We start from the raw sequence: 23,581 nt of genomic DNA on the forward strand, positions 1-23,581 counted from the left end.
ATTACAACTAGTTATTCCAGCCAATTTGTGTCCAGCTAACATGGTACAGCCAACACCATAACGATACAGTTGATACGGTGATTAAAAAAAAACAACAATGATTCCAATTTTTTTATTGCAAAAGTTCGAGCCATTAGTAATCGATCAGCTTCCACCTCCTTAAAATTAGATACAGTATTTATTTTTTATTTTATTTTATTATTTAAAAGTAGTGACCACAGCGAAGCGCTGGTGGCCTAGCGGTAAGAGCGTGCGACTTTCAATCCATAGGTTGCGGGTTCAAACCCCGGCTAGTATCAATGAGTTTTTCGGAACTTATGTACGAAGTATCATTTGATATTTACCAATCGCTTTTGGGTGAAGGAAAACATCGTGAGAAAACCGGACTAATCCTAACAAGGCCTAGTTCCCCCGCTGGGTTGGAAGGTCAGATGGCAGTCGCTTTCGTAAAATCTAGTGCCTACGTCAATTCTTAAGATTAGTTGTCAAGAGGATCCCAGGCACCCATGAGCCATGGCAAAATGCCGGGATAACTCGAGGAAGATGATGAAAGTAGTGACCACTTACTGTGCTCTACGTCGTTGCTGCCGCTGACTGTACGTTATGGAGGCTGTACTATGTAATAAGAGCCCAATTAATTTCCATGGGCTATTCCTCAAGATCAGTATAACGATACTTCAGGATGTGAAGGAACGCGGAATGGGAGGCACTGGACAGGTTACCAGATAGCTCGTATGTAAGGATGCTACACGATGTAAGGATATAATCAAGACATTTATCATATATATATACTTGGTGCGCCTCTTAACAACATTGAAGCTCAAGTTCCTGATATGTCATGAGAAATAAGTATTGCTTCTATGAAACGATTGCTGCTAGTCGATACCTGTAGGAAACTTTAAACCCAAGATCTAATAAACTTATCCATTTAGCAGCGTTGCCCGACTGACCGCTCTGAATTATTATTTTTCACTCGATGCTAAAAAATCAGTTTTTTTTGACACTTGTGGATTTCGTTTTTGCAGTCTTTTATGAATTCAGTTTTTTTCCTAAAGCATTGTGGATTATACCGGGCAAAGACCCACATTAGCACATAAGCATGTTGTCAGGTTTTTACACGTTTTGGGTCGTTAATTGTGTTTTGCTTATGACTCATGTAGCCAACTAGATGTACTCCTGACTGCTTAATATTTGAATGTGTAATTAAGTTAGACAATTAGTTACATCGAAATTTAATGGAAGTAATTTATTATAAGTAGGTAGGTACTGCTCTCGTTTATATTTTATTAAGGCCGGTACAATTTATTTCTAGTGATTATAAGCCCTGTAATTTGTATTTGATACAGACTCGTAGTTAAATACAGTTATAAATGTATATATATATGTAGCCAGATAAAATACCATCGCTTGACTACTGCCAATCCTCAAGTATATACATGCTTTTTGGTTGCAGTGGTAACAATTTGCATTTTTGACTTAAATGTTTTCTTAAGTTAAAGAAATACCTCGGACTTGTTTCAGATCAGAATCTCTTTAGAAATTCTTATTGCGATTTGCATATAAGTGTAATCCTACCGGACTAAAATTTTATTTGAAATAGGTTAATCTTGAAAAACATTGATGTCTTAAGGGTCCCCGGCAAGCTCGATTCTCCATACAAACGTAGGTACAGTTTGCTCTGAAACTTTGTACTTACAATAGAATAAGGTATATCTATGTCTGTTAGTTTATGTAGCTTCAGATAGCATAGTTAAAAAAAATACAGCGTAAGTATTTAAGTTTTTTATTCAAAACTTGTTTTTGCTCTCTTTCGGTTGTTTTATAAACTGGAGCTATATAAACTAATTACACACCTAGATATACCTCATGTCATTGTATGTGCAAAGTTTCATTAAAATCCAACACGAAGTTTTAAAATGCGAACGGAACTCCGTTTGTATGGGAAGGTGAAATACGGCCGAGCTTAAATTAATATTTCTAACGTAAATAAAAGTACTTGTAAGCAAAATAACGTCGTAGACAGCCGTCCGCTTATTTCACAGGCTCGCGTGACCACCGTAATCGACCCTTAACTAGTGCAGCACTACCAATTACTATCCAGCTTTTAAAGCATCCTCATAACTCGGCATCTGTCATCTTGGCACCTAGCTTTAATTAAAATCGTTTATCTACATTCATAAAGGCTCAAAGCTAGCTTAGCTTTTGAATAGCAGTACCTAGTTTTTATATTTGTGAAAATTATTACTTACAAATAACTTGACAGCATATTATTTTTCTCTCGCGACTAAAAACTACTATTGTCCTTGTGCTAACGAAAAATAAATTTCTGGTAAATAAATACCTTAACTAATGTGTTTTCTTTGTTACAGGTAAACAATATTGAGAGCAATATGATGATACCACGATGATACGTAAACCAAATTGAAATTGCAAGTTTTCAGTATTAAATAAACTAAATACCTACCTACATTTACCTAGGTTTAGGTACTCTAGGTAGTTGCACAAAGAATGAAAAAAAAGCAATACCTAAGTAGGTACTAAAATTTAATTTTTTTTACTTAATTTTAGGATTCTAGTAAAAGTTCATCCTGTAGAACATTAATTATACCTACCTTAAGCATAATATTATGTAGTAACGGATTTTTCAGTCCGGCCGGGCGCGCGCTGATATTGAACCGGAAAAAATAGCAGTATGTGCGGTTTAATTGTGGATCTTGTATCAGTCAATTTATGAATGGAGTTTACTAGGAGTTTACCGGTACTAGGTAAACCCTACTAATCGTAGTATTCGCTGCGCCTTCTCAGAGCAATACAGCGTGGTACACCCAAACATATATGGCCACCACAGCTTGTCAACGTCAGACTACCCCTCTTGAAAATAACAAGAAAAGGAACAATGTAGTTTAAAGGTTTGAAGTTTATTTAATCCTAATAGGTTATACCAGCTACCTACTTGTTCAAGTTAAGTTACCTGTACCCGTACGAGTAATCGAGTATATACACTATTCGTAGGACGTTATCTATCTCCCTGTAACTGGGTCACACTGGCCTGGCTATGAAATTTCATGCAGGCGAGCATTTTAATCAGACAAACCAGGATAATTGTGACCTGTACACTGTAAAAACTATGCGTAATTAGAGATCACACGCACTGGTTACATACAGGCGCCTGTGATAAGCTATAGGAGTAACGTCTCTGGACACGGACGTGACTTGAAAACTGCTAATTATCTTAACTTGACGGTGCACCACAAACAAGCGCGACGATGTGCTAATCTCTTTTAGTCCCAGTAAAAATACATCAATAATGTGTATCTACACAAAATTTTGTTTAATCGTAAGGTATACAATTGTATAAGTACATATTTATGCTCCTTACTGAACCGTTCGTTTTTCTACGTACACATTGGTCGCGCTGTTTTCGGTGCAGCCGACAGATCATCAAAAGATGCTATTGCATCAAGAGAAGACGCATTTCTTGCGCCCGCTTTTGTAACGCTCTTGATTTCTATTAAGCCTATTCTGCTCAAATTTTCCAATTACAAAGAGTCATATTTTTTCTGATTGTCATTGTCACCGCCATCGCCATGCCATGTACGTAATGGAATAAGATGAGTAACAACGGTGACTAAAAATATTTCTGGAGGGCCTTTATGACGTAATCGATTGTCGACCGTAAAATCAACATTAATATAACTTTACAATTTAAAAACTATTTTATCACTCACGATGTCATCCCATCCAGACAGCGATTGACATTAAATAATGAATCTAGAACACCGTATTTTATCAGATTATATCAGATAGACACATTGGCTAAAATATGATTATTCTAATCGGTCATACATACACGTTCAGCATATTCAATCATCGAATTGTAGTAATAAATAATGTAAACAAAGACTTTTTCACATTTCTACAACTTGAACGTTTCAACAAGATGTAGAGTATAATAGTTTAAAAAAAAGTTGTCTTATTGGGTTGAAGACTTGATTAGTTAGTACATCTAAGTAGGTAAATGAGGTATGTACGTATCTCAAATTTAACTGTGCCATAAAAACAATACCTACACCTACTTACTTATTGTATTTTATTTTATAATTTATGTGTGTGTTTTGTGAATTGTAATTGCATGTCACTAACCTTATTTCATTTTAAGTTTTGTTGTACATACTAACACTATATGGATCAAAATGATTCGAATTAAATAAATAATTGAAATTGAAACTTACTCACCTTAAGACCTATTTTTAATAATAACTCCCATATCTGTAATAGCACTCGTTCCATATGCAACTTTAACAATACCTGAGTACTATCCTGACTAAGGTCCGTTTTTTTATTCCGTAGACTAAAATGACGTTTCATGTGTAAGACATGACATTTCTTAGTACCACATGAAATGTCATTTTAGTCTACGGAATAAAAAAGAGAATGTAGTTCCTTGATAGCCTACTTAACGGGATTACCGGACACATTGTAATCTAAAATAGGCCTATTCAGTTTTCACAATTTGATATATTTTTCGACTTATTTTGATACGACCTTCATCGTGAGATTCGTGTGCACCAATCAGCGTTAGCGGCTTACTCTGATTGGTTGTCACGAAATGCAAGCAAGAGTTGTCTCGTTAGGCATACCCCTCGCAGTTATTGGTACGCGTGAAATGCCTGGTCACACGGTCATGTCATCATATCTCAAAACGAGATGAATAGCAACTTTTTTTAAGGTAAGCTATATTGTTAAATCGGAATAGGCCTTTAGGTATTTCATAACACAATATGCCATGTGACGAATCTCTGAAGGCGAGCGTATAATGTTACGTATTATGGTATTCATGTACAGCACTGATAACAGGTTATCAGCACTAGGAGATAAGCGAGCTGGTACTAGGAAATGTAGTGCTAATCTAGGTGAAGATATTATGAACGATAAGTCATGCAAATTTTGTGGCTCTTATGTAGTTTTTGGGTAACATTACTTTTAACTAACTAATATGGCTCAGCGACCCAAAGAGGGTCTTGGCCTCCGAAACGAGAGCACGCCACTTTTCCCGATTCTGCGCTATTTCCTGCCCATTATCGGCTTGAAGCTGACGCAGATCCGCTTCCACACTGTCTCCCCAGCGGTATCTGGGCCGACCTACCGGGCGGCCACCACGGTCTTCCCAAGTACGCCCTCTTGGCAGTCCGATCCTCTCCCGTTCTTAATAGGTGACCGAACCAGTGAAGTCTGTGAAATCTCATTTCGCCGATGATATTGGGTCCGCCCACCAACTCCTCGATTTCGGCATTCTTCAGTATCCTCCACGTGCCGTTGTCTCTCTTGATAGGTCCCAGGATCTTACGAAAGATTAGTGGTACCTAGACTATGATATTTGTTTCAAACCATTGATACTTGCGTATTTTGGATAGCTTTATCGTTTTGTATTGTTATTTGTATAAAAAAAAAGATTTGTATTTGGGAATATTTACATGTGGCTAAGCCTCTTAAGCATAATTAATGCAAATATTCAGAATATTTTAAATCAAAGCAATTTGCAATTTTAAAGAAGCAAATTAAAGTCTTCATAATTCAATCAGGGTGCATTCCTGAGCTTAAATTAAGTTAGTTTTTCAAATACACCGCGCGGTATTCCAATTAACTCCATTTTGAAGATAATCAATTATTTATAAATTTCTATCTGATAATACCCTTAGCCTTAGGGCATGTTTACATTACATATTGATTAGTGGGGGGTGGGGCGCAACTTACCACAATAATTATATTTTTTACTGGTTCTGATGGGTCCTTGTGGAGCGTCCACGGAACGGCACGGCGGCACTTGGGGATCCCCTTTGGTTTTCTTTCCTTTTATATTCTTGCATGCACTCGTTTTTATTAGAATAATTTTCATTGATATGTGTTATGTGTCACTCTTCTTTTTTCCTCCTTGCCGTGTTGAAGCCCCGACAAGGAGGTCAGAATATACTTAATAATAATAGTTTTATATGTGGCGCAAACAATTAGTGTTAGTGTTTAGTTCGAGTTCATACATTTGCTGCTAAACGCAAGTAGGTATTATTCTCGGACCATCGATGTTCGAAATGACATTGATATTTTTTTTTATTATTATTTATTGGAAACAATGTAAGTTTACAGTTTAAAACCAATTCACTTACATGCTAGGAGTACAGATATGAGTAGGAACATGGAAACTAATTAAAACTAACCTCAACATTAATACTTATAAAAACATGCGCATAAAAATGTCAAAACAAATTCTAATTTCAAATTTACTTACACGCTAGGAAACAAAAAAAAATCGGGTATAATATTAAACAATGTCAATAAAATATACAACATATAAAATAAAATGTCATGACAGTCAATTAAAATTATAAAAATTCAAAAATTGCCTAGCAGTTCTGCACAAATGTGCTAAACGATCGGCGAACATGTCAGCGTCTACATACTGAGTGAGCATTAAATGGAGCAATGATAAAGCACGCGTGGTAGGTGCGTGCCTCGCGTAACACGTGCGAGCGGCCGGCCGCAGCAACACACACGGCCGGCGACGCGGTGCGACCGCCCCGTCTACATCCCGCGGTACCCTCCTAGGCACTAACAACCCTATCCTCCCTAACACCTCTGGGCTATCAACTTGGTGATGAACGATTGAGAGATAGTGCACCAGGAGCAACAACTTCCGCCTTAATTCGAGCGTGTCTAGCCCAACCATCCCCGAGACAAAGATGGAAGGGTAGAGGTACGGGTAATATCCGTAGGCTTTTTTATACAACCAGCGTGCAAATTTTCGTTGTATTTTTTCAAGCATTAGGGAATACTTCGCCTCATACGGATCCCAGACAACCGCACCATACTCCAACTTGCTGCGCACGTACGCGTTAAAGAGAATCTTAGCCACTCCAACGTGAAACTGCTTGGATATTCTCATTACAAATCCTAAGGTTTTACTGGCCTGCTTGCTAATACGAGTGATATGCGAATGGAAGTCGAATTTTTTGTCTAATATTAAACCTAGGTCTCGGATTTCACTAACTTTCTCCAACGAGGAACCCGCCAAGCTGTACCCAGTTTGGAGATCAGAACGCTTACGCGAGAAAGTTATCGCCTTACACTTTTTCACGTTAAAGGGAAGTCGATTTCTCTCACTCCACCTGGCAGCAGCATCAATATCAGCTTGCATCGATGCACTGTCGCTAATACTACGAATACCTAGGAACAGCTTCAGGTCATCGGCGAAAAGAAGACACTTAGCAGCACTGATTGTGTCGGGCAAGTCGTTTATCATGAGGAGAAAAAGAGTGGGCCCCAAGGTACTGCCCTGACTCACACCAGACAGCGTACAGTAGTCACTAGACTCGAAGCCGCCCACCCTGACGTACTGCTGCCTGCCACACATGTAATTAGCAAAGAAATCTAATAGCTTTGGTGTGAAGCCCGCTAGCGCTAGCTTCCTCAGCAATATGTCGTTGTCGACCAGGTCGAATGCCTTTTTGAAGTCGAAATACGCAGCATCGACCTGGTACCCCTCATCCATCTCTTTGCAGACATAGTCAGCGAGGGCAACGAGATTCGTGACTGTAGATCGCGACTTACGGAAGCCGTGCTGACTGGGTTGCAAGCGATCAGCCACCTGCAGACTTAGATGGCGGTTAAGTATGATTTCAAATACTTTCCCAAACACAGGAAGAACAGCTATAGGCCTAAAGGAGGTAATATCTGTATTGTTACCATCCTTAGGAACCGGTGTCACCCTAGAAGTTTTCCAGCGATTTGGATAGGCGGAGTATTTGAGTGAGAGGTTATATATGTGCAACAGAGGAGCAATCAAGGTATCAGCACAATCTTTGGCCAGGAACACTGGGATACCATCCGGCCCACCAGATGAGCGAGGTTTTAGTTTGCGAATAGCCGCTCTAAAATCAGACTCAGAGACAAAGGGAATGGAAACTGACCTTGAGTCACCAGAAATGTATGCCTCTCGCGCCGCGGCCGCCGCGTCCAGGATCGGCCTATCCTGCTGAAACACTGAGCTGAAATAATTAGCGAAGGCATCTGCAGCGCCCTGACCACTTACTACATTTCCATCGATATAGAACGATTGATCACTGTGCTGTCGTTCCCTTTTTTTGTCTTTAACATAATCCCAGAACTTTTCCGGACAATTAACAATACTACATTGCAGATTTTGAATGTAAAGTTTATATGCGTCGTCAATTAAATATTTCACTTGCGATCTATAATATTTGAACATATGTCTGTTGAAGTCTTTGCCCTCCTGCCTGAAGCGTTTCAAGTGAAAGTATTTAGTTTTAATATTACGTATAATCTCCCCTGTGAACCATTTTGGGTATACGTATTTAGATAGGTTATGAGAGCGGTTTTTTAAAGGAACAAATTGATTAATGCACGAGTAAAGTTTGGCATACAGGATTTCAGTAGCACAGTCAACATCAGTAGCTGCTAGGAGATCGGTCCACTCAATAGCCGCCAGGGCCGAATAAAGCATTTCGTAGTCGGCCTTTCGCCAGTTCCAGTCCGGGCAGGAAGCGGCGCGCGGGCGCGGCGGCACGGACGGCGGAGGCAGGCCGCATGGAAATGTCACCAAAATCGCAAGGGGCGGGTGGTACGCGTCCATCGGTACTAGCATTTCATCAGAACAAGTATATACCGACAGCAGTTTCCCATCTAAATCACTCAGCACGAGATCTAACATGCCCCCGTGGTCGTTAAAAACATTATTATACTGAGTCAATTTACAAAAGTCACAAAAAATATCAAAGTCACTTTTTACATTAGATGAACATGAATTGAGATTAAAATCGCCAAACAAGATGAAACATAAGTCAGGATAAGCACATACAGCATTCTCAATACATGTCAAGACATTCGTATACTGCTCAGTATTATAGCTTGGAGGTAGGTATACGACACAACACAAAAATTTCAAATCCTTATAAGTAATTATTGCAAATAAAAACTCCATATCTACGGTAAGGCCATCGATGTCATCAAGGACACGCATTGAGTAGCGCTCGCGTGCGGCCAGCAGCACCCCGCCCCAGCCAGCGTCGCCCGCGCGGTCTCGGCGCGCCACGCGCCACCCACTGGGGAAGAGCTCACCTTCGCGCACGGAGCTTGTCAGGAAGGTTTCAGTAAGGCCAATGATGTCAAACTTACTGATGGTAACATTTTGAATAAACATGCCAGTCTTGGATCGCAATCCCCGAACATTTTGGTAATAAAACAAAAGTTTTTTATGCCGGGGGCGGGCCGCTGACGCGGGTTTTCCCCCGGCCCGAACGAAAGTTCTGTCGCCAACACTTAACACATATTCCTTCGGCCCAGTTATTAGCTGACAGCACAAGCTCAGAGAACTTTGTGGGCACTCCAAGTTTAAATGACGAATAGTTCCCACGGGACTTAAGGGATTCAACCGTACACACATCACTTTCACAGATAGTGTTCAGATGCTCCCGCACTTGTTCCACCGTAGTTCCCTGCTCGACGTAGCACAGATGCAGTTGTTGCAGACGCTCCGCGGCAGATAAGGAAGTTGTGCCGGGCGGAGCCGTGCCACGGCATACGCCACCTTCGGCGCCTGCTCGGCCCACTATGCGTCCGTTAGCACTGCTACCACGCCTGTCGCTGCCAGCATGGTTGTCACCCGCGGACACTCCTTCAGTACCACTACGAACTCCATCGGAGGGTGTGTTAGACATCCGCCCTCTCCTGTACCGCACATTTTCCCAGACTGAGTCATCTGCTATAGTGAAGGTATTGCCAAAACTATCATTTTCACCTGCATCACCGTTTACAAGGTTTACTTTCCTACTCTCCTGTGTCTCGGTTGCAGGTTCTGAATTAACTGAGGGAGCACTGTCTGGAATGAGTTGTTGTTGTTTAGGGCTAGGCGCAGTCAGTTTGTTAGGGGAGTTTACTCTACCAACGGAGCTGCCAGGGTGTTCAGCGTTGGAGGTAATGGCGACCAAATGAAAGCAGAGAATCTGATATCTTAATTTAATGTTTTACAGAAGGCTGGTTAGAAAAAGTGGGCTTATCTACATACATGTAGAAGCTTATATAGTAAAGTACAGCGCCACACTATGACACTACGGATTGGTTAGGAACTATTACATACATTGACATAGCTAACAGCTTATTGAGCACTTAAACTAGTACACAATAGTTTCGGTAGATGTCACCTTTACATATCATAGGACGATTGAGAGACTTAATCTGTCTAGATTAGGTAAGTAGGTACTTAGGTATGCTAATACCTACTTATCTGCTACTTGTTAAGATAGGTCTTAACATTTTGCCACCCCTTGAAATAGTTAATGTTTTATGAGTAACATTAGGTATTTCAAAGAATAGGCTTTATACATTTTACCTATCAGTAAGGATGGGCAGAGTTCTTTGTTACGAGTTATAGTTAGGTAATTACTTAAATTTTAATTAGATCTGTGCCCATTCTTATAAATGAAACAACAATAGGAAATGATTTTTATTTTAAATAGGGAGTAGGTATTCTAATTATGTACATAGGTACTAGGTAAGTAAGGTAATTTAGGTACTTAATTATACTTATTTGACACTTAGTTATAATTATTTGAACTTTACATTAGGTTGGTACTGTTGGTAGGTATTTACTACTTATATGACTTCACCCGAAGTAGGTAATGGACAAATGTTATTGAACGCGCGTTGGATGTCCCCTCTGGCGGTTCGGATGACGGCCACCCTGGTGACGCCATCCCGGCCCGGCTGCGTCGCGACGATCTTGCCCAGCCTCCACCGGCAGGGCGGCAGACGCTCGTCTCGTACCAGGACGACGGTGTCGACTGCGAGGCTTGGGCCGCGCGCGCTCCTCCACTTCGTGCGTTCCTGCAGCGTTCCGATGTAGTCACGTGACCAGCGCCGCCAGAAGTCCTGCGTGATTTGTTGCAAAAGTTGATAGTGAGTTAATCGGTTCTTTGGTACATGGTTATAATCTTCGTCCGGAAGTGAATTTGGTGCTTTTCCAATTAAAAAGTGAGCTGGCGTAAGGACAGGATAGTCAGGATTTGAACTAGGTAAGGGACATAGTGGCCTAGAATTTACCATAGATTCTACCTGATATAGGATTGATACAAATTGTTCGTAAGTTAACAAAGATAACCCTAACACTCTTTTTAAATGATATTTGGTAAGTTTTATACTAGATTCCCATAGGGACCCCATATGAGGTGTATAGACAGGAATAAAACTCCATTTTATGCCCTCGTCTGCGCAATGAGATACTAGCTCGCTCGAGCTGTCCTGTAGGTATTTTTGTAAATCTTTTAGCTCGTTACTAGCCCCATGAAAGGTTGTTGAATTGTCACTCACCAACTCCTTCGGTTTACCTCTCCTGGCGATGAATCGTCGCAGCGCCGCCAGGAAATTGGCTGACTCGAGCCCTGTAATTAATTCGAGATGAATTGCCTTTGTTGCAAAACAAATAAACACTGCTATATAGCACTTAGAGACCTTGTAACCACGCCCTGTCCTATCTCTAATGTTATAAGGTCCTCCATAATCGATACCCGTGATAGCAAAGGGGGGGGAAGGATTTACCCTTGAGGGGGGTAAGTTTCCCATTATAGGGTTAGTAGTCTTTGGATTTGCTCTAAAACACGGAACGCATTTATTTACAATTTTCGAGGCTAACATCCTACCTTTTGTTGGCCAGATGCGCTCGCGAATAGTTGAAAGTAATAACTGAGGGCCAGCGTGCAGAGTACGTATATGTGCGTTTGCCATCAGTAGTTTGGTAAGCGCGTGCTCGTGACTTAATATTAAAGGATGTTTTTTTTTCATATGCATAATGCGAAAGACCGATTCGTCCGCCTACGCGAACGAGTCCGTCCTTCATGAATGGGTGTAAAGATAATATTTTTGATTTGTTAAGAACCGGTTTATTGTTTTGCAATAATTTATATTCGTGTGGGAATGATTCCATTTGTGCATGTCTAATTAATGCGTGATCCGATTTTTTTAATTCTTCTACGGACAATGGTCCTGATAATTTATTATTTGGATTAATTGTTCGAGTTTTATTTTTTGTATTATATATAAATCGAAGTATGTATGCTAATACATGAATAAGTGTTTTATCGCTTGACCACCTGTGGAAAAGATATTGTATCGTGTCGTTAGATTCTGTGCTAATAGCCAAGGTGAGAGTTATGTTTACGTCGCTCTCGGCCTCGGGTGCATGATTTAGTGACTCAGAATCGTGGGTCGGCCATGTGTCCGGACTTTGGGTCAACCACGCCGGCCCAGACCACCATAACTGGTTGGTTTCCAGCTTGCCTGGTGCTACCCCTCGGGACAAAAGGTCGGCGGGGTTATCCTCCGAGCGGACCCATGACCACTCGTGCTTGTTTGTAAGTGATAATACTTTTGTGACTCTGTTACTAACAAAACAAGTTAATTTAGGGTTACTATTTTTTATCCAACATAATGTTATTTTTGAATCTGACCACAGGTTGATTCCGGAAACGTCACATTTTAATGCTCGTTTTATTTTGTCGACATGTGTCGCGAGCAGTAAACTGGAACAAAGTTCCAAATTTGGAATAGTTTGGGGTTGTATTGGACTTATTTTTGATTTTGAGTAAAGTAGGTGAACTTGTACGTTTCCTACTCTATCGCTTGATCGTATATAGATGGCAGCGCCATAGGCTTTAATACTACTGTCACAGAACCCATGAATTTGTATCGTTACATAATTGGGTATGACTGTACATCTCGAAATTTTCAATTGGTTTAATAAAAACAAGTCTCGATAGAATGTGTTCCATTCTTGGATCAAGTCTTGTGTTAATTCGGTATCCCAATCTAATTGAGCCTTAAATAATTTTTGAATAAATATTTTGGCTACTACAATTACTGGTCCCGTCAAGCCTAGGGGGTCGAAAATGGACGAAATTACCCCTAGTACCTTTCTTTTGGTGATTGGGTGTGAAATTTGGTTTTCTTTAATGGTATACATAAGCTCATCTGAGTCACTAGACCACGCTAAACCCAGGACCTTATGTGTTTTATCTCCAAATTCGGTTGTGTGTGTGTTTTGGTGTGTGTGTGTTTCGCTCACCCGTTTTATGATGACTTCGGAATTGGACTTCCATTTCCGCAGCGTGAAGTTGGCTCCCCGCAGGATCTCGTTCACCTGTGATGCAGTTTCAGCTACCTGATTCTCGTCGTCGCCGCCGGCGATAAAATCGTCCATGTAGAACTGGTTCGCTATGGCCTCTGCAGCTGCTGGAAATGTGTGTTGGTTTTCGTTTGACAATTGTAACAAACATCTGGTTGCAATATGTGGTGCTGACTTTAAGCCGAAACTTAATGTGGTCAGCATATAAATTTGGAGTCGTTGGTGAGTATTTTCCCGCCAAAATATGCATTGTAGGTATTGTTGATTTGGTTTAACATAAATACATCTGTACATTTTTTGTATGTCAGCGTTAATAACATATTGGTATTTTCGGAATCGTAGAAGTATATTTATGAGTTCGTCCTGTATTATTGAGCCTTTGTATTGGATATCATTCAAAGAAATGCCGTTATCAGTTCTGCATGAGCAGTCGAAAACAATTCGAATAGGGGTTGAGGGGGAGTCGCGAAAAACAGCTTGGTGGGGTAGAAAATTACATGGGCCATCATAATTATCTTGTAATTGAATCATATGGCCAGCTTGTTCGAACTCGCGCATGAAATTCACATATTTATCTTTAAATTCGGGGTTCCGCTCGAACTTGGATTCTAATGTTTTGAACCTCCGATATGCTATGTGCCTAGATTGACCTAACTTGGTAGGTGGCTGCTTTAATGGAAGTTCTATTTCGAAATTACCCTCAGAGTTGTGAGTGTGAGTTTTCAGAAATATATCCTCACATTGTTTTTCATCATAGGGTAAATTTGGTGCGGAACCCTCCTCTATTTCCCAAAACTTTTTTAATTGAGTTTCTACTGTAACTTTACATTGAATGGCAGACTCGGTTTTTTTTTGTACGGAACCCGTGACTATCCATCCTAATCGCGAGCGTCTCAGAACCGGTAATCCGGGCCCGAGCTTGTATTTACCGGTAAGAAGTAAATCAAAGAATATCTCCCCACCGATAAGCAAATCTACATCTTGAGCTAAGTTAAACTCGTCATCAGCTAATTTATAACGCGACGGAATGTGCCAACGTTGCACGTTTGGTATTAAAATGTTGGTAGTACAAATTATAGGCGTAATAAAACAGGACAAATTCGTTGTAAAGGTTCCGTCTAAGGAATGCAATGTTACGTCACACGATTCTAAAAGGCTAGACACTTTTTCATTGAAACCTATGACATTTAAGGCAAGTTGTTCCTTGTTTAATTGTAACTTTTTGGCCGCGTTTTCGGTAATGAAATTTTCTTGCGAGCCATTGTCTAAAAATGCCTTCATTTTATGCACATTGTTATGCTTATCCCTAACGAGCACTTGGGCTGTTGTAAGGAAAACTGACCTATTTCGCGCATTGTTTATTTGTTTTTCGATTAAAGTGTTATTCGACAAGGTAGTCTCGATTTGACTAGAACTCGGTTGTTCGTCGATTAACGTTGATATTGGTAATCGCGTTGGTACGGGGTTACTACCTACATGAGTGTTGGTATTTGGTTTGTGTAGTAACGTATGATGCTTGCCCTTACATACTCGACATGTACTGGCCCTGCAGTTTGTTAAGACATGCGTTCCGGACAAACAATTAAAGCATAATCGTAATTTATTCACGGCTCGGATGCGCGCGATAACGTTTAATGCACTAAACTTTGGACACTGATTAATATAATGCGTACTCGAACAATACGGACACTGGTTACATTTAAACTGTTTGGAGGTTACCTTGATAGGTTCGGACGTGGTTACCATGGCCTTCTTGGAAGTGCTGGGTGCGTCCGATGGTACTGCTGGGCTGGTCGCTTCCAGCCGGTCAGCTCGGTTCTTTAGGAAGGTTTTGAAATCCTGCAACGAAGGCAATTTTCTCAAATCAACACTGTTTTCCCACTTTGATTGCAATCGACTGTCTAACTTTTTAACTAACATGTGAATAATTGCGAGATCCCAATTTTCGGTAGGTACATTTAATGAGCGCAAAGATCTCAAATGTTTGGAAATATTATCGCACAGACCTCTTAGACCCGAAGGAGTTGACGGTACCGGTTCCACGTCGAACAAGGCTCGCATGTGGTTGGTGACTAAACGTTTAGGATTATTATAACGTTCACAAAGCATCTGCCACGCGAGCATGTACGCGTCCTCGGAGAAATCGAGCGAACTAATTACCTCAAGTGCGCCGTCTTGTAAACAACTGCGTAGGTACTTATATTTTACGATCGGTGCTAAGCTAGCTTGGTTGACTAGGGCATCAAATGTGTCTCGAAATTGCAGCCACTGTGTTAGGTCTCCGTCGAAGCTAGGGAGGCTAATTTCGGGATATTTTATCGACTCACCGAGGGGTTGCTGCGGCGGGGCTTGCGGACTATGGTCATTTGGTGTTGAATCGGTATCTACCTTCGCCAGCAGCTTGCCCTTAGCGCTAAGTCGGTAAAATGTGTCCTCAAATGACATACGCTCGGCCTCGTGGGCTTCGATGTCCCCTTCGTCGCTGCACAGTGTCTCGATCCGGTCCTGTATCTCAGAGAAATCATTGTATAACTTTGGTAATTGTTCTAGTCTTAAGCTTATGTCTACAATTATTTCGGCCGTCAATGCACTTGAGTCGATTCTTTCTATAAATTTATTAAATACAGTTAATTTTCGCTTACAGACACCTCGTCTATTTTTTAACTGCCTAATTTCTAACTCTTCTAGAGTGCTTTTGGAAGTTTCTAACATGATTAAGAACGATTACAATTTACAATTTGTAGGAAATAAATCGATTACAATTAAATTTGGTAGGGAGATTTGGTAGATAGGTTAGGGAATGCCAGCTCACTTGCCTTCTCGATTGATGCTCGTGCGCGTGGCGTAGCTTGGTGATTGCCCTCGCTTGGGCGCTCCTTCTGCCTCTGGTGTGGTACCACCCACGTGGTCCCTTTGGTACTTGCGGTAGCCGTTCCCTGCTGCGGCTGCGGTGCCACGCACGTGGTCCCGCTTTGGTGGCTCGGTCGGCGCCTGTCGCGTTGGCTCAGGCCGCTCGATCGAGTGGTGTGGTCGCCTCCTAGTCACCTCTTCAGCTTCTTCAGGTCGGCGGAGCCCCACGCGGTTGCTGCCTACGTGGTAACGTTGCTCTCCCGGCCTAAATCAGGATACGCGGCGATTCCTCGACGTACCGGCTCGCAAATTTTACTAAATTTACTAGCGATTCGCTTTAAAGTACTGAGATTAACCGCGATTTAAACTAGGGGTCACCATTATGTTCAGCGTTGGAGGTAATGGCGACCAAATGAAAGCAGAGAATCTGATATCTTAATTTAATGTTTTACAGAAGGCTGGTTAGAAAAAGTGGGCTTATCTACATACATGTAGAAGCTTATATAGTAAAGTACAGCGCCACACTATGACACTACGGATTGGTTAGGAACTATTACATACATTGACATAGCTAACAGCTTATTGAGCACTTAAACTAGTACACAATAGTTTCGGTAGATGTCACCTTTACATATCATAGGACGATTGAGAGACTTAATCTGTCTAGATTAGGTAAGTAGGTACTTAGGTATGCTAATACCTACTTATCTGCTACTTGTTAAGATAGGTCTTAACACAGGGATAGGCAAGTTCAATTTAGATGTTACTGGTTTGGGTGGTAAATTTGCAGAAATATTTGCCGGCTGCGTTTTCTTACATATGCTAGACGGTGTTACAGATGACGGTAGGGCGGTGACCTCATTTATTCTAGCTAATAATGCAGCCTGGGCGTTTAGAACCTCATTCATTAATTGTGTAAGCTTGTTCGTCTTGGGCATGACGGTATCCAAGAGCCACGAAGGGTCGCCGTCAGTAAAGAGAGCTTTAAGCTCTTCCCTAATAATAGTTCTCAGCGTCGCACCTCCGCATGCACACTTAGGCAACTCGTCCACTCGATGAATATTCTGTGAGTTCTGTGACTTGTACTGTCCTCGTCCTACGGTGACATTTTCAAAACCATTCAAGTCCAAAACCGAGGTATCAACTATTTGAGCAATTGAACCGTCATTACCCAAGTTTCTTAAGCTAGGAAAGAGACGCACAGGTGTATTTGTGTTGTCAGTTTTGGGTGCTGTACTTCGGCAATCCATACAAATCCAGCAATTGAGGTCCTCATTCGACAAAGTTGTGTACCTATCCAAAGCCAATCCGGCACACAGTAAATCATACGATTGATCGCATCTACTGCATTTCATGTATCTGCCATCATCGGCCTCCAATTTACAACCAGCACACAAAGCCATATTTGATGAGACAGTTAAGTATGTTTATGTTGTTATAATAAGATAACTCACTGTGGTTTCCGAACGCACCCTTCAGTTGACAATACGCACTTTATGATGTTGGCACCCGAGGACATGTGTCAACCGCTAGTCTATCAGTGACATTAGTCTTATTAGTCTGTGGTCAGTTTTCTCAAACAGCTGTGTACGTCACTGTGTTATCCCGTTATGTTTAGCGAAATTTTGTGTTTTAAACTATAAACGGTTTTCTGTGTACTTTACCGTGGTCTAAAACGTTGAAATGTCGTGCACCGTAGTTGAATTCGATGTGTTTTCGGCCGCGGGGCGACTTACATCACTGTTGTTCACTTCACCACAATATTCGTAAGCTTTTATCACTTATTTATAATAAAAATTTAGCGAGCTATCTCTTTGAAATGTTTATCTGGCCGGGGTTGCCAGCTATCTCCCAGACACACCCAGACAGATATGTCATAGATTCATAGTTTTCAATTGTTTGGTTGAAATAAAAATAAAGCCCGTGTTACAAAAACGCTTTATGCAGTATTTATTTATTATTTAAGAAAAATAAAAAAATACAAATTTAGGAAAATAACTATGCCATTTAGATGTACTTGCCATACCCCGAAGTTAACGGAATTTTATAAAAACACCGTGTACATACAAAGCTTGACCAGTATACTAGATCATTGTCAAGACGGCCCTGTCATTCTCATTCATATGGTGACAGTTCATTATAGTATGAAAAAATTAAAAAAATTGTTCAGCGCGTGATCGGCGTGATCATATATTACTGGTCAGACTCTATATAATATACTACTTATGAAATAAAATAAATAAATAAAACCAGACACTAAAACACACACATACTAATATAACATGATAGATATAATCTGGATGTAAAATTCTAACAAAAACCCTTAATTTATGTTATTTAAGAACAATTGCGTAACGTTTTCATGAAAAAGCGGTTCAATGACTTTGTCCGTCAACTATTTTGTAGTTATACCTACCTAGACCTACAGTTCCTGCAGATATTAAACAAATTATTTAAGTAGGTACTTAATTACTACAATTTGAATGACAATAAGCCTGTCACAAAGAATTCAGTTTACTTACTTATTATCGCCTTGACCTGTTTGGTATGAATCAGAATCAGAATCAAATGTTTCATTAGTGATAAACTTAAAACAAAAATGACATACAAAAGTATAACTAAAACTACAAACATTCATAAAATAGGTAAGTTAAAGTTTACCACGAAATGGTCTCGCCTCAGCATAATACCATAGAGTAACTTATACTAGAGCGGTACTGTCATAGTAAATTTTGTAATCCCAGTAAATTCACTGCCATCTGTCGACACACTTTAAAACTAAAAATGAAGATTTATAAAAATACGATAGAATGTATTTAAATATAGATAAATGATTTTTTTTATTTGCATTAATTATTTTTATGATTTTGACCCATGTTCTTTCACTGATATGCGTTAAAATTGTTAAATAACAAACGAAACCGTCAACGCCATCTATACGACTGTAGACCAAAACTAGTAGCGCCCTCTGAACGAGAATCAAATTTTCTTGATTTTCGAGGCACGTTTTTTCCTTAGACTGTATCCATCTATTACGGAGTTATATCTATCTTTGATAATACTAACCCGAAAGTCAGCGCTGATCTTCCGGCGTTATGCATTTTTAATATTTTTAATAGTGATGTACCGACTATTGATTTGGCCGACTAGCCGACAAGCCGACTAATCGGCGCTCCGATGGCCGATTAGTCGGCCGACTAGTCGGCTAGTCGGCCAAATTCATAAATCATTATTTCTCTTTAAAGTTTACATTCAGATGGTCACTGCAGCAGCTATGTCTAAGTTAGGATGCATTTGTAAAACAATTTTCTTGTTCCTTTCGTCGTTTTAGCTTTTTGCGCGTAATTTTAATACATTTATTTCACATTTTAAGCAATTAAATGACAATTTAACCAAGGAAATGCATATGCCACAAGATATTACGGCATCAAATATTCGAATATAAAATATTTCCTTCAAATACAAGCTTTATGCATAAATAAGCCAATTGCCATTTGAGCATTTTGAGCAAAATAGACTTTCCTTAAGAGACCCGCGCGCCTCAAATAATAAAAATTACATAGGCACTGTAATAAAACGTTTGTAATTGCAACCAACTACATAATAATGAATGGATCTCTTTGTATACTGTGTCTTTTTCTTTAAGAAACAAATAAATCTATCTATTTACTCCCTACACATGAATTTAATATAATAATATGAATAACAATATTCGTATGCACCATTAACAGGTATAAAGTATAATTAATTTCATTGAATAAAATGGAAATTTTATCAAATGTATTTGCTGTTTATTTAGTTTATGTCCTATTTTTCTGTAACTAATAAAAGGCCGACTAATCGGCCATTTTGGCCGACTAGTCGCCGACTAATCGCCGACTATAAATGTGGCCGGATAGTCGGTACATCCCTAATTTTTAATTTTTAAGGTCTGTGATAGCCCGCCTACAACATTATCTATCTATATCTATCTATACATCTATACATATAATAAAGCGGAAGAGGGACGAAAGTCTGTACATGGAAGATATTAAAATACTGGGGATACTTAGAATCGATAATCGAACACGTTCTAACAGTTTTTAGAATTTTTGTCTGTTTATCCGTTTATCTGTTTGTCTGTTTATTTGACCGCGCATCAAATGAAAACGGCTGAACGGATTTTGATGCAAACTTTACTAATCTGTCGAAAAAATCCACGGCCAGGTTATAGGCTATAAAAATTTGAGAAATTTCACCCCTAAGGGGGTTAAAAAGGGGATGAAAGTTTGTATGGGGTTCAAAATTTATTTTAAGCTAGCAATTTGAAACTTCGTAAAAAGATATATTATTGAAATACAAAAAAAACTTATTTCAGCGTTTTTGAAAATTCATCCCCTAAGGAGGTGAAATAGAGGTTGAAAGTTTGTATGGAGATCAAATTGATAATGGAGTGTAGTTTTATTTAGCGGTACCTAATTGTAAAATATTTTATCTGGACTCTAGCGTATGCATCTGTCAACTGTACTTCAAGTTCCGCCTCCAGGGGGGAGGGAGAGAAATTAGGGGTGAATTAGCCGCTTACTGACACAGACCGAATTCCACGCGGGCAGAGCCGCGGGCACAGCTAGTGTTTAAATATGTTAACAATTTGTATTTTGTTAGGTGTATGCGAGATTTGCGACATACGAGTATATAGTGAGTAGTGAGTAATGCGAGTAGCACGTTCTGCACGAGTAGGTAAGCAATCTGACGTTGACCTTATACATGACTTGGCCTTGAAAATGTATGTTGAACCGTGGGGTGATACTGATTATAGAGAAATGTTGGCTTTTCGCGTATTCTTACTTACATACACTAAGTACATTTGATCGCAAAACATTTTTCTTTCCCACACCGTGCAGTAAGTATGACGCTGTAGTTTCAATAAAATTAGTTTATGCTTTATTAATAATTACAGCGTATTTAGCATAGAATAATATCAACCTTAAAAATAAGCTTTATTTTATTGACGTCATCGTCGTGTTTGTGCATACATACGTATCTGTTTTTATTGGTTGTTTAATTGCAGCTAAAAATTATTATAGATACATTCCAGGATTGTTGTTAAAAACCTAAATTTTTATCAGTTATTTCTGAAGTAAACCCTCACCCTCAAACCTACATTGGTATTCATTATAAGTAAAATTAGAAGCAGTAAGTAAATAATGATTTAATAATGATTCCAATATGTTTATGAACGCCACAACAGCATTAGACTTTGTAACAGCAGGGGATAAAGATCCCTCGTCACGAAACAAACAGCACAGTCTCTGCCAGACTTTCAATGTCACCATATAACCTGGCATCATATTCCGTAATATTGGAGCGCAAAACAATACTTAAAATGGCAAACGTAAAACCAATAAACTTTTATACCTTATGTCTTAGATGGCAGGGCTTATTTCAAACCAATTTTAATGAAAAAACAACTTGGTGTATTTACAATAGTATAATGGTATACTCAACCTGACTAGAATTTACCGTAGACGTTTTTTCTTGAGACGATATTGTTCTCAGAAATAAGCTTGGACAAATATTTATGCATGTTTTTCGCCGAAATCGCTTAAGAATGGATTCAATTTTATTTAATAGATTTTTAACTAACTTAGCCGATCCAATATTATGGCTAGGGTCCCGCAAAATACGTATTAAGGGTAAACACTTTTATTTGAAATACTACGTATTAAGGACCTAATTTTTTCTTCTCATACTCTGAAAGAAGGTCGTTGTTGTTCTAAAAAGTGTGCAGAAAGTGATACGTTTCTGCACTAGAGCATTTTACTTTCCAAGTACGATTTTCACTTTGGTTTTCAACCTGATCTAAATCTTTTATTAGATCTGAGTCATTTGAGAGCAGGACAAGAATGTACAGTGACGGCACAGGCAAGATTTTAAGTTTGGTGAAGTGATCCACGCAAAAATCTCTTTGTGAGATGCGAACTATTTGGGAATATAAGTCATATAGAAAGTAAATGATCCATATTTATTAATGCCGAATTATGCGTTTATCTTATCACATGGCAGTTATTTGCTTATTAAGAACACTCTTCTAAATGCTAAAAGGAGCTTCGTTGAAGTATCTTTATTAGTGCAAATTACTGTAATTAATTTTATCTTAATATTGCAGTAAAAAATCTTAATATTTAAATAAAACTATCAGAGGATCAGTTAAATTCACAGAATTAGGTAAATAAATAAATTTTAAGATAATAACTTGTGATAGAGTTTCCGGATGATAACCTTATTCGCCAACAACTATTTGCTGTTATATACAGTGTGTAAATTCAATATGGGCAATAAATTATACCAGAAAAAGAATTTATCCTTGTAATCGTTAACTGAGAAGTACGTATATATGTATGTAAACACTTAATTGTACATAAGACAGATTACAAACACAATAAAAGAACAAAAATATATACAATGTACAAAGGCGGACTTATCCCTATAAGGGATCTCTTCCAGTCAACCTTAGAGCAATTGAGAATGAAACTATAAACAGATCAAGATAGACAAACGAACACTATGAACAGAAAGTAAATTATGGTTCAATTATTACAAACGTAAATAATTAAAACCTGTAATCTAGAATATAAAATAAACATATATACATATATACAATACATATCCATATAAACACAAAAAAGAAGTAGAAGTTTATTTAAGTTACACTTAATTGTGACCCCGTAATTATTTTTTTGAAAATTTATCGAGCAGCAATGTACAGCAAGATTACGAGACATAACATGAAATGACATTACGAGATATGAGCTTCTTATAATCTGCCAACAATTATTTTGTATGGTTAATATTTTCACCGTATCTCCATGTACTTATCAAAATGTATCTCCATGTACTTCTTAGGTCCTATGCTAACCACTGTTTAGATATTCGCCCGTATTGGATTTACACACTGTATGCGCACCCATACGTACAATTGCACGGCCACTTTATAAATGAATTAATTTATAATGTGTCAATGCAATTTTGCATCTCCCTGTTCAAATCTTATATACATGCAGTTGTTGCTATGCTTGTATAAGACAAGAGAAAGGTATTTACTCGGTAATGAGAAGGCGAACTTGCCAGATATCTGCGCAAACATTGTGTGCAGTTACTTTTTGAATTTGGAAAATACGGTTTTATTTTAATGGCGTTCCCGTCGTCGTGCTTGTACTATTATACTATTATAGCTGTGCCCGCGGCTTCGCCTGCGTGGAATTCGGTGTGTCAGTAAGCGGCTAATTCACCCCTAATTTATCTCCCTGTCCCCTGGAGACGGAACTTAAAGTAAAGTTGACAAATGGATACGCTAGAGGACTGTAGTCCAGATAAAATATTTTACAATTAGGTACCTACCACCAAAGATAGATATAACTCCGTAATAGATGGATACAGTCTAAGGAAAAAACGTGCCTCGAAAATCACGAAAATTTGATTCTCGATCAGATGTCGCTACTACCTTTTGCCTACTTTCGTATAGAGGGCGTTAACGGTTTCGTTTGTTATTATTTAACAATTTTA

At 39.1% G+C, this 23,581-nt stretch overlaps 1 protein-coding gene across 15 annotated transcripts; it reads right to left on the bottom strand.

Moving 5' to 3' along the window:
• Nucleotides 1-10,500: 10,500 nt before the first annotated feature.
• Nucleotides 10,501-16,581, bottom strand: LOC134743162 (uncharacterized). Of its 15 annotated transcripts, none has more exons than XM_063676521.1 (4): nt 15,514-16,581; nt 14,906-15,025; nt 11,377-11,447; nt 10,501-10,938 (listed from the first exon to the last, which is right to left on the bottom strand). In XM_063676521.1, the coding sequence occupies exons 1-4, from the start codon at nt 15,550-15,552 to the stop codon at nt 10,659-10,661; spliced, it is 510 nt and encodes a 169-aa protein (XP_063532591.1). In that variant the 5' UTR covers nt 15,553-16,581; the 3' UTR covers nt 10,501-10,658. The 15 variants fall into 15 exon arrangements, 14 of the variants coding, with proteins under 14 accessions (XP_063532591.1, XP_063532593.1, XP_063532592.1 ...); XM_063676523.1 differs by lacking the exon at nt 15,514-16,581 and adding an exon at nt 15,193-15,502 and having other exon boundaries at nt 13,127-15,025; XR_010127993.1 differs by lacking the exon at nt 15,514-16,581 and adding an exon at nt 15,193-15,507 and having other exon boundaries at nt 10,501-11,447; nt 14,930-15,025.
• Nucleotides 16,582-23,581: the final 7,000 nt, after the last annotated feature.

The sequence above is a fragment of the Cydia strobilella genome, chromosome 7 (genome assembly GCF_947568885.1).
Source record: "Cydia strobilella chromosome 7, ilCydStro3.1, whole genome shotgun sequence".
In the NCBI taxonomy this organism is placed as follows: Eukaryota; Metazoa; Arthropoda; class Insecta; order Lepidoptera; family Tortricidae; genus Cydia; species Cydia strobilella.